This window comes from Micropterus dolomieu, linkage group LG18 (genome assembly GCF_021292245.1).
Source record: "Micropterus dolomieu isolate WLL.071019.BEF.003 ecotype Adirondacks linkage group LG18, ASM2129224v1, whole genome shotgun sequence".
Lineage (NCBI taxonomy): Eukaryota > Metazoa > Chordata > Actinopteri > Centrarchiformes > Centrarchidae > Micropterus > Micropterus dolomieu.
The window spans coordinates 18077523-18095088 of NC_060167.1; the positions used below are offsets into that span (position 1 = coordinate 18077523).

At 37.5% G+C, this 17566-nt stretch overlaps 2 protein-coding genes and 1 long non-coding RNA gene across 3 annotated transcripts in view; 2 read left to right on the plus strand and 1 right to left on the minus strand.

Annotated features, from left to right (window-relative positions):
• Positions 1-542: 542 nt before the first annotated feature.
• LOC123987200 (kazrin-A-like) lies at positions 543-5110 on the plus strand. The gene is made up of 5 exons (XM_046075870.1): positions 543-681; positions 895-1007; positions 1874-2040; positions 2247-2343; positions 3550-5110. Exons 2-5 carry the CDS (start codon positions 954-956, stop codon positions 3709-3711), a joined length of 480 nt encoding a protein of 159 aa, XP_045931826.1. The 5' UTR covers positions 543-681; positions 895-953; the 3' UTR covers positions 3712-5110.
• On the minus strand, positions 2768-7313 carry LOC123987201. The gene is made up of 3 exons (XR_006829063.1): positions 7117-7313; positions 4252-4339; positions 2768-3680 (listed from the first exon to the last, which is right to left on the minus strand). It is a non-coding gene; the product is annotated as an uncharacterized LOC123987201 (long non-coding RNA).
• Positions 6853-17566, plus strand: part of tmem51b (transmembrane protein 51b) — a 33683-nt gene continuing 22969 nt past the window's right edge. Inside the window, exon 1 of the mRNA XM_046075869.1 lies at positions 6853-7156. The gene's annotated coding sequence lies outside the window, so the exon portion shown is untranslated. The remainder of the gene's footprint in view (positions 7157-17566) is intronic.

Here is a 17566-nt window from a genome sequence, read left to right on the forward strand (position 1 = left end):
CCATTCCATGCTACTTTACTTCTACTCCTTTACAATGCAGAAGGAAATATCGTACTTTTTACACCACTACATGATGCTTACAAATTGCAAAAACCTACAAAGAGCTTAAAAACATGATGTATTGTTACATATTTAACCACCCAATAGTGTATAAAATATTTAAAATGATCTCCACCTGGCCCAGCTGCAACAGTAAAATGCTAGTTACACATTAATGCAGCATTAATAACAATCCAACAATATAATATATACTGGTATATCACTAATAGGTGTGCTTTTATACATTATGAGTACTTTTACTTTTGACACTGAAAGTACATTGTGCTAATATTATTTTTGTGATTTTAATTAATGTTTTTAATGCTGGACTTCAACTTGTGGTATTGCTACTTGTACTTGAGTAAAGGATCTGAAAATTTGCTGATCAGTGGTTTCAATTCATCCTCTAGACTATCAAAAGCATCGGAGATGGACCATCACTGGGTTGCAACATCCTGGCTGAGTGATGTGGGTTTGCCTCAATACTCCCAGACCTTCCAGACTCATTTAGTGGATGGGCGAGTGCTGAACTCCCTGAGCCGCAGAGACCTGGAGAGATTCCTCAACATCAGCGACCAGTACCACCAGACAAGTCTACTCCTGGCAATCCAGCTCTTGCAGATGCTCAGTTTTGATAAAGAGGTCAGATTGTGGATCAAAATTGAGATTAGTCTTTTCAGCAGTCTTTTCTCAATTGCTCCTTTACTCGACTACCGGTTTCACTATTATCCACTGTAGCTTGAGGCACAAAGAAGCCCTTGGTGCTGCATTATCTCAGCAGGCCCTCATCCTTCCCTGACCTCTCTATGTGCCACTAAGTGCTTGTACAGTTATGTGTGTGTTGTGTTTTCGCAGGCCCTGCAGGCACGGCGGGCAAAGTGTGAGCAACAAGACTGGGATCCCATTGTTTGGACATGTCACAGAGTAATGAAGTGGATCAGAGACATAGACCTCAAGGTGGGTGGGAGGTCAGTGATGGTATTCCCCTTTGCTCAGGAGATTTCTAGAGCAGATTGCAACCACATACCTCCTATTAGTTTCTAGGACTCCCTCAAAATGAATGATAGCTATCCTGCCTCACCACTGCTGAGAGAATTTAGAAAAAAAATACTGGCGTGTAAGTGTTTTTTTTCTGGATGCACAGTAGGTAATACTTTACCAGCCTTCAGTTTTCAGTATGGCTTGCCTTTGGTCAACATGTAGCTCTAGAAGCTAAAACAGAATTTCTGTCCCCCTTAGATAAACAACAATTTATTTTAGTGCTTTTAAAGGCCTGGCCACGTTAATTTGACTTTTGTCCTAATTTGGCACTTTTGGCAGGACTTTTAGATAAAGTCTGAAGTAATTACAATTAGGATACTTTCCTGTATTCAGCTGCCATTATGTGGAATGAGCTACCGGTGAGCATTATGAAGTCCTCACTAAAAAATGGCTGAGTGGCCGATTGACCTCACAATAACAAGTATAAAATAAAATAGCATTTGCATTATTGTATAGTAACATTGTGACAGAAATAGTATTGTATTGTATATATGAATGTGTAAGGACTAATATTATTGTATATTGTATTGTTACTGAATTAAATTTTTTAAGAGATACGGTGTATAATTGGATGCTGCTAATAACTAACTAGTTGCCTTATCATGATGCTTCTACCCATTTGCCTTCCTAAAAAGGACCACAATGCAAATAAGCCATCTGGCTTTATTGTGTTTTTGTCCTTTTGATGGTATCTGTAGCTGGGGCATCTATTACTGGAGGCGCCACTTAAATTTACAATTAATAAAGAAGTTTAATCAATCAATCAATTGTGCCTATGTGTTGTGATCGTCAGGAGTATGCAGACAATCTTCAGGGTAAAGGAATTCATGGAGCTATGATGGCTCTGGACCCATCCTTTGACACAGATGCCATGGCCAAAGCCCTGGGGATACCCAGCAACAAACACATGCTGCATCGGCACCTGTATGAAGAGATGAAATCTCTCGCTGTCCCTCACAGGTAGATTAAAAACCCTTCGACAATTGTTGCATACTTTCTTATTCTGCCCTGTTCTAAAAGCAACAAGGGATTTTGCTCTAAGACATACTTTATGTCTTAAAGTATGGCCATGTTGACTCCTGTGAAAATAGATGTGATTAACTGAGAGCTAGACTTTACAATCATGCACATAAACGAATATGTCTTATAATTCCTTGTATTCACAGCAGTGCAGAGCAGGGCAATGAGGTTATCGGTTCCTCTTCACCTGTGGCTGTTAACCGCTTTGCTGAGGAGAGGGTGTCTATGAGAAGATCAGCCAAGGTATAATTCATTTCACACTCATATCATATTATTGGAATATATCGTGTTTAGTCAAAAAATATATTTACACAAAGTTTCAGTGACAGTCAGTTTGCCAGCGCTGTGCAGCGGTTGGCTAGTTGCACACATTATGATTTTATCCCACATACCAGACTTAGCAGTTGTTGTAATTGTTAAACTTTTTTGTTTACATATATTTATACATATATCTTCCTGGGAGTTCTCCTTACATGTCAAACCCTAGTTTGATTCTGGCTGGGTACCTTTGTTGCATACCCATCTCTTCCCCTACATTTCTTGTCTTTCTTTACTTAGACACCTGTCAAATAAAGTATACAATTACAAAATACATACAATTATACACAGGACAATATATATGTTTCTTCACATTTGTGTTGCTTTTCTTGTTGTAACTTGTGTAATTCTCACACTACACACATGAAAGCTAGCCACCTATTATTCTACATTCTACAAAACCATTCAAAACTTGTAGTTGTGAAGTTGTAATACAATTGCACTGTTCTACCACTGAATTAAAGAGAAGAGAGAGGGAATGTTGCTTCCTTAATGTGATGTATTTCTTTGAGATGCTGAGGTGGGACATGGGGGACACAGGGAGCGATCATTTTAAAGTATTAAATGGCATGTCGAGTATGGCGAGTATTTGTTGGAAGGTTTAGAAGGGTGACAATGGAGGCTCCCTGGTAGCCTAAAGGTTAAGACACGTACTACATAACTGCAACATCCACAGTTCAAGTCCTGGCCGTGAGACCTTTGTTGAATGTCTTACCCTGCTCTCTCTCTCTCCACCTATTTTTCCTGTCCCTCTCTACTGGCTTTCAAAGGCAAAAAATGCCCAAAAAATAATGGAATTGAAAAAAGAAGGCTGACGTTTTTCAGAAATCTGTTTAATTGGTTGTTGTTGCAGCATGATATTACAATTTGGATATAAAAATAAGTCATGAAATAGATGTACGTTGAAAAACGTTTAAATGGTGTCACTCAAAAATACTTTATTTATCTAGAGGAAAATGCAACTGAAACTGTGTTCATTCATCTAGTGAGTAGACGTTTGCATTAACACTGCAATTGACTTTAATGTCAGCTAATAATATTTGACTTTTTTGAGAAAGGCCAATGTCTTATTTTGGATTCAAAGTTTAAAAAACCCACCACATTCATTTTAATGCCTGTTCATTTTTCCAGAGTCCGCTGAGGTTACGTGCGAACAGCCACTCTGTGGAGCGATCTCTGGGTTTCCACGGCAGCTGTGGCTCTCTACCGAGAGAGGCCAGAGTTCAGGCTGTTCCCAGGGCCAAAGGCAGCCCGATGCACACCTACAAGAGTGTTGAAATCACCAACGTCTGAACAAGCCTCAGCCATCAACATCACTCACGTTGTTACAATTGTTTACATTGTTTTTGTATTATAGTTGTTCACTATTGACAGTGACCTACACTCAGCATTGCTGACCTTTTAAGATGAGATTGTCTTAAAGGGTTGTAACACTTCAATGAATAATTCAAACATATTATTATTTTGGGCAATATAATAATAACATATATTCTGAACAGAGACCTGATGGAGCTGGTCATTTTTTTCCAACTAAATTTCCAAATGAGTTTTATATCATGAGTTTAGAGAAGGCTTAAGAGTAGCCTACAAAAATAACTGAACACAATGTTCTCCTTTGATGCCTTATATGAAATAGGTCTCACACTACTGTTGTTTACTGCTCCTCTCTTTTCAACTATTTCTAACGTGTCAGTTAACTTTTTTCATTGTTGCACATGTAAGTAAATTAATAATTGTGCTTGTGGAAAAAAGTCAATATAATGTGTTTTCACTGTAGAGATACATATTCACTGTTAAGGACCTGAACTGTGACATGTCAGCAGCTCTACATACCTGAGTTAGACATTGTTTGTGTTGGTCCTCAAGCTACTCTGGTCCTCTATTGGTCCATGCAAGTTCCCCATCACAATTAATATCATTACTAGAAAAGATAGTAGATCTTAGATTAAAACAACATTAAAAGATGTGAAATCTGGACATGTGGGGGAGCTAATGTCACCACAATGGCCAAGAGGTGCAACCGTTATGACTGCACACAAGACAATCTTTAACATGGGTTCTGTACTTTTGAAAACTGGTAAAATCCATATACTCATTAATGTTAAATAATAGAATAATTTAATTAGTGAAATTTTGTTTTGTTGTTTTGATTTACATTTGACTGCAAATGTTGAAAACATTCATTATATGTGGGTGATATGTATATTAAACATACAGTTGAATGTTGGGTTTTGAAAGTGATAATGTGTCAAATTAAAGAAAATTGCCTCCACATACATTATACTGTATAAGCACTGAAAAAATAATGTTACTTGATTATGAACTCAATGGAGAGAATGTAATGGTATATTTTGTACAGTTTAATCATGTTTTATAACATACATTTCTATAAAGGTTTCTGTTCCTGAGCATGAAAACACACATATGAAATGTCACCACACTGTGTTCAGTTAAAAGCCTAAGGTTATTCCAAATAATAGAAAACAGGTTTGTCTGCCACTTTCTGGGCGTCACCAAAGGCAAAGTTGTTTAAGCGGGAAGATTAGATCAGTTCAAACCTGTCAGATGGGAAAGACTTGAATGGTGTTTGTGTTAATATGACATTTACTCTCTCTCTCTTTATCCAGCTGTCAGAGTTTTTCATGTACGCCAACATTAAAGATGAAAATGCTGTCAACTGCTATATACACAGCGCAAGCCTGTTATTGTTATTTTTCAAGACAAAAGCATCAAAACCTCTGTTAACACATTAACCAGGAATGAAAAAATATTATCCGCTGAGACTTAAGTTATTATCTATGAAGATTTTGGAGAGATATATGTATGTTTGTATGTTATGTTTAAGTGCAGAGTGGTGTGCAGCTGTATGCACATATTTCCAAAATATATATGAATACATTTCACATTAGCTTGTTTTGGAATTGAATAATGCATCAGAATTTATGTTAGCGTTTGGCCTTAGTTTAAATGATTTTTCTTTTTGAATGAAAATTTTATTTAAGCTTTACCAAAGTCTCCTCCACTGGCTTCTGATCAGAGCAGGTGGTGGTTAGGGGGCCTTGAGAGAATGTTGCTTTTTCACAAGATTTATCTTGCACATCGGAGATCGAACCAGTAATCGTTTCTCTAACCTTTAGGCTACCACTGTCCCTATATAGTGAGGCCTGATATTAGATAAATTACATATTATCATGTCAGGTTACACACACTCTCACTGATCAAAGTTAATTCTTAACTTAGGAACAGCAGTTGGCAAAATCATTCTCACCACAAAGTCCACCCAGAGCCTTTAATTGTTTCACACAATCTTCCTCAGCAAATGGAGTTTGCCCAGTTGTCATGAAAATGTATGTTCACATTTCTATTTTTCTAAACACTTTAAAGACTAAAAAGTGAAAGTGGGAAAAAACTGAACTGCGAATTTGAACATCTGCATCTTTGTAACTACTGGGCAACTTCATCTGATGAGGAAGACAGTGGTCTGGCACAGCTACCAAGTGGACTTGGTAGTGAGATTATTTTTGTCAGCTCTATCTTTGTTTGTGATGCTATAATGTGCTACTGTAACTGAATTTGAGTTGAATACTTGGACCACAGTAAGTCCCAACAATTGGTTTCCTACACAATCCAGGAAAGAACAAAGGGGATTACCTTATTTTCAAATAAATGATATTTTAACAATAACCTTTAAACCTGGAGTGATTAGTCAATGTAAAGAAAATGAATCAGCCACTATTCTGATAATTGATAGTTTAAGTCAAATGTGACCTATTTCTAGCTTCTCAATTGTGAGGATGTGCTGATTTTCTTTGACTTATATGTCTACTATGTAAACTAATATCTTTGGGTTTTAGACTGTTTGAAGATGTCCCCTTGGGCTCTGGAATATTTTTAAAGACATTTTTCACTGTTTTCTGACAATTTGTAGACAAAAAAACCTGATGGGAACCTCTGCGTCTGAAACAAATGCAAAAGTGCCTTAAACCTGCATTCTTTCTAATAACCAGCAGGGGGCAACTCTCCTGGTTGCAAAAAGAAGCTGACTGTGTAGAAGTCTATGACAAAATGACCCTACTTCTCACTTGATTTATAACCTCAGTAAACAATTTCTTAATGAGTTTATAGTCTCAATTAGTTTTAAGTCTTCAATGCAGCATGTTCATTTTGTAAATGATGGTCCCATTTAGAGTAAAATAGATGATAAAGCAGGGGACGCTTTAGGACATGACTACCTTGTGATTAACAAGTCGCTACCACAGCAAACCTGTCAGGCATAGCAGTGCGCATACCTCCATAGCTCCACTATCTCATCTGAATATGGTCATTTCTGGTTTCAAAAAACCAAGACAGCCAAAATGCCAAATACAAATCTCGCGAGAGTATCGCAAATGTAGCCACAAGTTTGTCTACTAATTTGAACCCATAGAAGGCATACCCGTGCGGCGCTAGGACCAAGAGGAAATCAGGTCACAGACACACTTTACAACCAGGACACAGGAGGTTTCACTACGGCTGGAATTTGCACAAAGTTTTTGTGAACAATATTGTCATGTGTAGCGTTAAACAGTGTCGGGGAAAAAACACGCTTTGTGATTTTATCTTCAGTTGAACGAGGTATCGGGTGTTGCGTCTGTTGTCTTCTTCCTCTTTTTTCCCTGTGATCTTCCTGAAAACACCTGCGTGATTCAGGTAACTCACCGATGAAGAGGGAAGTCCCTGGGCATTGAGCGGTGAAAAGGTAAGGCCTCTTCAAGATCACCTTCACCACGAAGGACTAAGACCAGTTCAATTTAACCAGAACTCGTAGATGGGTTGTAGCCTACGTTTCCCTTTATGAGGTGTTTGTGTCCGGATAAAATTCAGTGTGTGACTACTGTGAGTGGACAAGTCCTCCCTCTGAGGTCCCTTCCTACTTTACAAACAATGAAATCACTGGCTGAAGGACGGACACCCGTTTTAACCACTTTCCTGCGCCAGTAACGTTCCACGTGGTTTATTAATGTTACTCATATAGTAACCTGATAGAAGTAGTAATTAGGTCTGTGATTATAACAAGAGAAAATGCTTTTTTTTAATGCTGGAAGTGTGCTTGTGTTAAACAAGACACACCCACGACGCCCAGCAGGCCTGCAACATACAGAAAAGCTCAAAAGTTCTGTGATGATGCAAAAGAAGAAAAGCAGCCATTTGAAATGACACAGAAGGTCAAACGGACATAGGCACCGACCACCACACTGTTATACCAAACTGTCACTATATTTTGGCGTTGATAATGATGGTAAAGTAGTCTACATGTGGTTCTATAGACATATATTACAAATATTGGCCACTGAGGAGGAAAACATGCACCTACTGTAAGTGGCAGGGTAACTTTGCAACACAGAGAAATCCGTTGGATGTTGTATTACATCTGAGATCAAACTACATGTACCAAAGTATGGACGCACTGCCAAATATTTTCTCTCCTCATACTGGTTCCGGTATGTCATTTAAAGGAATAGTATATATGTCATTGCTCGCTTTTTCACACACAAAATAATAACAATAATAATAAAAAATTTGTGGGCACCTTTCATAGCACTCAAGGATACCTTACAGATTAAAACAGTTAAAATACATTTCAAGGAGGCAATACAATAAAAAATCAAAACATGACACAGTTTAAAGATTAAGATAAAATAGAAGAGAGAAACATTTTTTTTAAATGCAGTTCATCATGAAGCTGGTGGAAGGTGAAATTATGTGGGGTAGGCCTTTTGAAATAAGTGGGTTTTGAGCAAAGTTTTAAAGGAAGATAGGGACTCTGTTGTACGAATGAATAGAGGGAGGGAGTTCCAAAGGTGTATCATTGGAATCATTTTTATGTAACCAGAGGTCAGGCACTAAAAACTGTCAGTGGCCTATGACTTAATAAATGTCACTGACAAAAAAACAGTTTTGAATGTGGATCCGTCATGTCAGAGCTGATATTTGATCCATTTAATAAAGTCTACTGTAGCCGACTGGCCTCAATACTGAGCTAGAGTATTGAATCGGTGCAGAGTCTTACAGAGAGATACTTTATTTTACTTTTTTAAGACTCACAGAATGTGTGTTTGTGTGTGTGTTAGGGCTGAAATCAACATCTAAATATGAATAAGAATATTTTCACCAATATTAATATAACACAATATGGCACATATATTGTGCAAAGTAACCTTTAACTTTATCGGTTTCAATGTGATATTCTGTATTCCACTGGTACACATTATGTAACCCTATTTTCTTGATGGGATAGCATTCCAGTCACTCTTGGGTGTGGGTAATAAGCAGACTGGTTTCTACAAGACAGTAAAACATCCATCTTCACTTTCTCAGGCGTCATGTCTGACTTTTGACATGTAAACCATCAACAGCACAATGGAGCTAAAATTAATTAAAGCCAGGGGACATGAAAAAGCAACCTATGTAAATTTTACACACAAATAATAATAATAATCTTTATTTGTAGAGCACTTTTCAAAAACAAGTTACAAAGTGCTTTAACAAGTGTAAAGACAATAATACCTAAAAAAAACAATAGAATAAAATAAAAGGGATAAAATCAAATAAGATCGGGAAAGGCTCTCCTATAAAAGTATGTTTTAAGAAGGGACTTAAAAGAGTTCACTGACTCAGCTGACCTGATTTCCTCGGGCAGGCTGTTCCAGAGCCTCGGGGCCCTGACAGCAAACGCTCTGTCCCCTTTAGTTTTCAGTCGAGACTCTGGAACAGACAACAGACCTCTGCCCGAGGATCTCAAGGTACGTGCTGGTGTGTATGGGGCTAAAAGTTCAGAAATATAACAAGGCGAGAGGCCATGAAGAGCTTTAAAAGTAATCAATAGAATTTTAAAGTCAATTCTAAAACATACAATTAGTCTCCTCCTTCTCATATTGTCCTGGGTTTAAGCTAAGACACATATTTCATCCATCCTTAAAATGACAGTACATGATGATGGTCTGAGTAGCACTCACTTCATACAGTTATGCACAGAGTCATAGTGTCATTATGCTGATGTATCATCACATAATTATTATCATTATAATAATCAAATACATTCACATTAAAGCTGAGTCAGTAGTTTGACTAAACATTGTCACTGTTTCAGTTTAAATCTAGTATGCTGGAGTTACGCAATAACAAGATCTACCGTTGAATCACCAAAAACATAGATCCGCTGCACTGAATAATTTCTTAAAGTTGAAGCAAAATACCAAAAATTTATTGGTTTTAGCTTACTAAATGTGAATTTTCACTGCTTTTACTTAGCTTTTAGTGGTAATAGTAATAATTTATCGCAGGGTTTGGAATGTTTGGTCAGCCAAAAAAAAAAGACATTTGAAGATGTACCCTTGGGAAATTGTCCTGAACATGTTTCAGTACTTCATGACATTTTATAGATTAAACTAATCAATTAATCAATAAAAGTTATTGGCAGATTAATTGTTTAAGAAAATTACCATGATTGATTGATTTCAGTCTAGGGGGCACAAATTATGGTGAACACACATCTGCTCATGTTGAAAATGTTTATATTTGAGTCAAATATACTAAATATGAAGCTAAAAAACTTCACAACAGGGAAAGAGAGGGCTTTGTGGAAAAATGGCAAACTAGAGCTACTCACGACAGCAAATGTCTCGGTTTTGACATAAAAAAAAAAACCACCTTCTAAGATTTGGTGTTTTTTGTGTTTTTGTGGTGTTTGGTGTAATTTTGTGCTCCACCACTTCAGAGTGTACTTCACCACTGAATAAGGACAGCTGTACATGCGCATTTGTTATGATTACATTACTTATGATCTAAAACTAGAAAGTCGACAACTTTGTTAACACAGCCAAACATCAAGCAAGTGCGACATCATAGGACGAAACCTTCTTTATAGCTTTCAGCCAGTCCAATATCTACTCTTGTCCAGTCTCTAGCTTGGTCACTCTCCCTTTTCTGTTCCTCACTTACTCCGATGTCTTCTTCAGCTTTACATTGTTCGTGCGATTTTTATTAGCAACAAGGGAGACGCCATTCACCCTATCACAGTTAGTGTACCATTAAAAATTATTTGAAGCTGTTTTTTAAGATAAAATTACAACCTAATGCTGCTTTGATCCCAAAAATGATCCAGCAATCAAATTTGTGTCAATAAAGTCATACAAATCACAACAACAATCAGCTTCTCATTCACTCTAAACACAACTGAAGGTACCAGCTGTGAAACATTTGAAACATTATGTAAGAAACTGTTGAAAATCACACTACTTAAATTGTGCTCAACACCTCTGCTGTCTTTGACACAGTTTGTTAGAAAAATATCCTGTTTTTTTGCAATAGCATTAGTTAATAATGTTATGTTTTTTATTTTTAAATGCAAGTGTTTTTATTACATGTTACATATTGGATTTAATAATAATAATTTAATAATTTGCTTTGCAAGATGAAGGAGAAGTATTTTCATGTGCCTAAAGCTAGCAGAGTGTGGCACTAACAAACGAGTTGGCCAACCACCACCACTCATAAAGGTTCAGTGTGTAATATTTCTGAGTATCTATCGACAGAAATGCAATATAGGATCCATAACTATGCTTTCAGTGGTGTATAAAGACCTTATATAATAAATCATTATGTTCTTATTACCTTAGAATGAGCCATTTATATTTACATAACCGCGACGTCGCCATGTTGCATCGTCATGTTTCTACAGTAGCTGAAAACGGACAAACAGCGCTACAGAGCGCATTACTACGTTCTTCTTGTTCTACTTCTGGTAGAATTCAGGCAGTGCAGATACTTATCACTATGTTGAATACGTGGACAACGAAGAAGAAGAAGACTGCAGGCGCCAGCAAATAACTTTTGTATTGGAGCAACATTTTTAACCATTAGATGGTCAATGACAATATAAGACATAATATTGATGAGCATCAACTTGTTGTTTGGTAGCTCAGTTGGTGAGGTGCAGGACTCAAAATCCAAGGGATAGTTGTTTGATCCCACCTTTGGACAACTTTTTCTTCTCCTTTCAACAAATTGATCTGCAGCAAATGTTTCTCAGATCACGGCATGTGCTGCACTGTTTGTGTTTCGGTGTTTGATCCGCATCCATCAACCTATAGACGCTTTTGCAATACCTCCGTGTCTCCAGGCAGAGGACATTTAGGGGAATCACGTCCTCTGATGGCTATTTCAGAGGTGTGTCAAGCACACACACATTATATATGACTGTCTACACTGGACATGTTTCTGGTTAATGCCAAGATAATACTGTACATCTGGCAGAGAACTGTAGTTACACACATAACTCACTTCAGTGTCTTCACCATGTTTAACGGCTGGCATTTCAAAGCAGTATTATTTGATTTTCTTGGGACAAATGGATCTGCCATAACTACCACTGGAATAAACACCACACTTGAAACAAAGTGCCTTTACCTATCTTTTACTAACAAAAATCGATTCGTTAATCATTAATATCTCTCTCTTAATTGCCTTAGATTACTATATCACTCTTTAAGTGGGAGTCAGTCTGTCAACTTTGTCTCACCTGCTGTTCATCCAAAATGTACCAGTAAGACTCCTATTAAGACTATTTCCCTCTCTAGTAAATTAATTAACAAACTAATAATTGTTAAAATTGTATTTTCTATTTCTGTTAAGAACAGCGGTCAAAAGTTAAAACTGTATATTATATATGTTCATTACCACAGCTCGTTCTTGTTACTGATTATACAGGATACTGTATGTCTTGATATGTCTCCCCAATTTCTTTGTCCATTATGATTTTGGTGGTGGACATAAGCAGCTTTCTCCATTGCAAATAAGTCCATATGTTATCTGAGCCAATTATCCATATATATATATCAGTCCCTTTTCTTTTTTTTCCAGGTCGTTAAAATCTTCCCTTTTACTGCCAGCAAAGCAGAATTAATAAGACACTGTGTTTGCTCTTTCTTTAAGACAGTAGAGAAGCTTTACATTTAACATAACACATTATGTAATCAATTACTTTTGAAAAGTTCAATAAAAGAAAAAAGATGAAATAAAGATAAAGATTACCTGGAAATACAAAGACCAAAAAACCCCAAATATTAGTAAATACAGAATACACATACGAAGACAACAACATCCATCCTCTTCACATCAGGGCAAATAACATAAAGTCTGGTTTGTTTTCTTTAATCTACAAAGTTTTGAGTTGAATTAACTTATATACTGTACACAACTCAACTTTCAGGATATCTTTCCATTGGGCTGTGATTAGGTACACATGAACACATGTTCCCACATTTCAAATGAGTCCGTGGCAGTTTCAGGGGTGATTTCTTTGTTTGGTCGTGAAAGTAGCAGTCATGATCCAGGCAGGTCAGCGGGAAAGCTAATTAACTAACATAATACAGCAGCTAGCTATAGGCTAGAGTGACTAATATGACTGAGAAAGATCAGCAGGATAGCTGTATAACTAGCCTGCCTCATTCGCCTGAGGGCAGTGACTTCAGAAAAGACAGATTCATACAGTTTGTGCTACAAATATTATTGAAGATTTCTAGTGACATCTAATTCTGTACATGTCTTACAAGGCTGTGCTCCTGTTGCTTTAAAGATGCCCCCAGCAGTGGCACATCTCACCCAGCTCTGCCTTACATCATGTATGAATCATAACTTACACTGGATACTTTCAGGTGTGTTGAAAGGGAAGCTGATTTTTATCTCAATTTATTGACAAAAAACTGTGTTGTTGGATTGTTTTTGCAGTGTTTATTTGTCACAAATGAGATGTTTGCTGTAGTGTTCAACATACTAAAAATGCATTAATAACATTTTCCCTCAAATAGAATATTAAATATACAACTATATTTTTAACTCAAGTAGATGTGTCTTTGCCATCATTTGCGCCACCTAATCCAATCAATCTGATTTGGTGTCTGGTTTGAAATATTATTGTTAACTGCACAAAACATTTTACATGATTAATAGCAGGAATATAACTAAAGCTACATATCCCAGGTATAATGTCAGCATCCTCACCAGTGGACCTATGTAGAAGACATGGAAATAAAAAATAAAACAAAACTTTGTTCTTGTATTGCAGGATAGAGCCAGTTAGCCTACGACAGTTTGGATCCTTGGGTTTGATGCTTGGACAAGCAAAGACCTTATTGCTTTATGCTTTATAACAGTATGTTTTAGTTTTAATAAGAAAAGGCTTTTGAGGTCGAGGACAAACTAATGTGTTTGGTAAGTATTTTTTCTACTATGATGGTATACTCTATTTTACATAGACAGGGACCTATTTCGCCTCTTGTTGTTTTTGTGGGATTGTCAGGAGTTGTCTTTTCCCCCTCTTCCTTTTTGAATACTTTTCTATCTGAGTACATTATTTGATTATCTTGATTGATTTGTGCCCTTTAAAACCTCCTGTATACAACACTACAAGAAACCAGATAAAACATGTTTGTGTGTGTGTGTGTGTGTGTGTGTGTGTGTGTGTGTGTGTACACTCACAGTATACATATGTATGTATACCGTTACCACACAATGAGTTTTGCCATAAGTCAGTGTAACACACATGCACTCAAAATAGAAACTGGAAGAATGGAAAAATGCAAATTGAGACACAGCATCTGGAAATAACATTTGAAAAAGCAGGAGTTGTATTACATCTGAGGAGTAACACATTATTCACAACATCAGATGTTATTTTTGAATAGAAAAAGCATGTCCTACAGAGAGTGTTTCATTATGGGTTATGGTTTTCTAGCCAAGGCAGGTGAGTGTTTTTCAGTCCATTTATGGCATGTCTTCTAGTCAGTCCCAAAAGTTCAATATATGGGAGTTTATCATGGCTCATGTAACTTGTTTTACTGGACAAACTGGGAGAAACACGAGTATCAATATCTTTACTTTATGTGCTTCAATAAACAACTATGATTTGTTATAAAGACGATAGACTTAGTTGCTCTCAATCTGCCTATATCTTGCTTTTACCTGTCTGTTTTTTGTCAAATTCATGCTATTCAGAACCATTTGGTTAATTAGTTAATAAAATTGAGATGAATGATAAGCTTGAATTTAACCCACTTTTGGATGTTTTTCAATACCACAATCATTTGTTATTTGTTAAAATGTACTGAGTCATATCTTGCAGGAACAAAAGTCAGAGCAAGTTTTTCTTCAGGGTTGTCGCTTCTGTCTGGCATTTTTCTCTCTGAAGTATTCTACACACAGCTGGGTTTGTCTGCAGTGACAGTGCAAACAGGATGCTAATTGCAGGATCTGTTCTACCCCCGGGGGTAACTTCATGAGTTCTGAGTTTTTTAAACTGGCTGGGGATTGACTCAAAAATCCATCGCTCTCTGAGCTGGTAGATTCCCAAATGTTTTACGTGTCAGGCAGCAAGAGTTCACACACAGGAAAGAGGAAACCACAACCTCAATGTGGATTTGAGGGGTTTTAAAGATGATTAACATTTTTTATGTGTAATATTTTCAGTGGGACATTCAATGCCTTCAGTTGCTCAGTGTTGCATAATATTTAAATCACCAGCGGAAGACTTTACTGGTGCAAAACCTAAAAATCTATAGGATAATTATAATGTCATATTTCAAAACTGGGAAAAAAAGTTTTGTAAGGTTGAAGCTCAGTATTTAAAGGTTTGAAATCTAATGCAAAATGTTTTGCAAGATTGAAACTGAGTTTTGAAGGCTTGCATAATGTTTTGACAGGCTAAAAAAATCTCTGCAAAGATTAGTTTCACAATTGTAGCACTCTTTTTACACGGTTACTCCTACACATTTTCAGTTTTTCAAATTTGTCACTGTTATCCCGGTGTATTAGTTTTTTTCGGGTTTGAAACCTTGTAAATGGTTATCTGAAAACTGTATGTTGGGGGGAAAATGTTTTGAAGCGTTGAGACTTGAGTTTCAAAAGTTTCCCCTAGGTGAGAATGACAGACTGCTACACTAATGACCGACACACAGGATACATTGACAGGATGCATGGTTCTCTGTGCTGTCTGGCTGTCTCCGAGCAGTGGCTGCGAGAACAGACACTAGTCAACTATAGACACTACTCAACTAAGTTAACTGGTTATCTACTGAAGATCTTATTTAAATTTTACAGTAAATCATGCCTGGATGTCGCATTACGGATCTGGACAGGACTGCTGGCCTTCACCCACACCATCCTTCTCCATGCTGTTGGATACGGAGAAGGAAGATGACAGAGAAATGAATAAATTAGCTCAATCACACTTGTTAGGAAATTAAATCTTTGCCAACTGACTTCCCCTGATCCATCATATTGCTCTGCAGCTACTGCAGCCTACAAGCAAACAGTCATGTTACCACATTTGAATGGATGCAGTTACATGTACTCCCCCAAGTTCAATGTGAGTCATCCAAAATAAGTTCATGCTTTCAAAAGAAAAGAGGGGGGTTTGATATAAAAACACTAGAAAATGTCCATTTCAGGCCGAACCGGCCGGTGGTCAGGAGGTTTTATTGCTCAGTTTTTTATGTTTAACTCTATGATCCGCGACCGCACAGGCTGGACGGCTGGTCAGCCGCAGTGAACGCTGTCTGTGTGTCTATCAGACTGGGCCCAATAAATATCTTCAATATTGAGGGGGCATTCGAGCAGCACCTCCCAACTTGGACCGATCCTTGTTTTTGCTGAAATCTGATTGGCTCAAAGGCACCAATCAAATGCGTTAATCTGAGACGAGTTCAATCTCAAAACGTTTTGTCGGGGCTGAACTCAACCCAAGGTGGAGTGACAATCGCAACAGAGAAGGTATGTCGAAAAGAAAGAAAGGAGGGCGGGGGGGGGGGGGAATGTGTGGTACCAAAAAACTAAGAATTAAGTACAGAAAAATGTTTGCACAAGAGGCAGCTAAATGTGCCAAATTAGCCGACCTCTTCCTTGGTGTAAAGGTGATGTGGCAGGCGCAGATGAGGCAGGACCCAACACAGAGACAGGTGCACGATAAGTAATGCAGTTATTATATACCTAAATGAATTATATATGCATTTATGTAAAGGCATATAGGCTATATTAAAGATATTATAAACAACAAAGACACATTGTTCTGTAAGTTAGGGATCTCTTTGTATGTATATTAGCTGTTAAGGTCAGTGGAGGAGATGCAGAGGGACAGGGTGATAATGCACCCAGTCATGGTGATGAGGAGGGAGAGAAGGAACAGGAGGAGTTAGATGAGGAGGTCAGTGGAACCAGACAACAAGTGAGAGGTACAGGGGCAGTGTGCAGGGCTGGTAAAGGCAATCATATTATGAATTGATAGAATTAGAAAATGGATAATTGTTAGTCATATTTATTACTGATGTTCTTCTCATGCATATGTAGCTGTACAATCGATACAAGCAGAGATTTGATTTGATTTTTATGCACACATACACACACTGCTCTATGGGACTGCATTGTTTTTGATTATATTTAAGTATTTTAGCACTCTGCATGAATCAGCCTTGCCTGACCTGGTCTTGTTCAGTGCAGTGGTGCCTTGCTAATACAAATAGAGGAGGCTAAAGTTTCTTGAAAGTCATCAGCATAATCTGATTCTCTGTATGCAACAAAAACACTAATGCATATTAAAATAACAGCAAAAACTATTTCTCCGCACCCCCAAGTGGCGCTCACATAAAAGGCCTCTCCGTCTCAAAGTCCCGGGCTGAATTTCAGTCCCAGTACACCCCTGGTAAACAGTGATTACTAATCAAAGGGTCCTGGTCTACAATAAACATCTGTAAGCATGTGGGTGAGATGTTAACAGACAAATGGCTGGTCCTATGGGGGCATAAATACATATATTTGTATGCTACTACTCCCCATGTGGTATGCATTTGTTTTTGCAGTTTACCATTGGCTGTAGTGTTTGCACTTATTTGTATTTAAGAATAGAAAATGCCAGGTCGGGAGAGAACCGTGATCTTTCTCTCCATGGTCATGTACACTGCTCAAAAAAATTAAGGGAACACTTAAACAACACAATGTAACTCCAAGTCAATCACACTCCTGTGAAATCAAACTGTCCACTTAGGAAGCAACACTGATTGACAATCAATTTCACATGCTGTTGCACAAATGGAATAGACAACAGGTGGAAATTATAGGC

What these genes read in the sequence shown, in the direction of transcription:
- LOC123987200 (XM_046075870.1), top strand. Translation starts at nt 954, where the DNA reads ATGTCACAGAGTAATGAAGTGGATCAGAGACATAGACCTCAAGGTGGG. An exon ending in GACCTCAAGGTGGGTGGGAG is followed by an intron (nt 1,008 to 1,873) that starts GTCAGTGATGGT and finishes TGTGATCGTCAG; the next exon opens with GAGTATGCAGACAATCTTCA. An exon ending in CTATGAGAAGATCAGCCAAG is followed by an intron (nt 2,344 to 3,549) that starts GTATAATTCATT and finishes TCATTTTTCCAG; the next exon opens with AGTCCGCTGAGGTTACGTGC.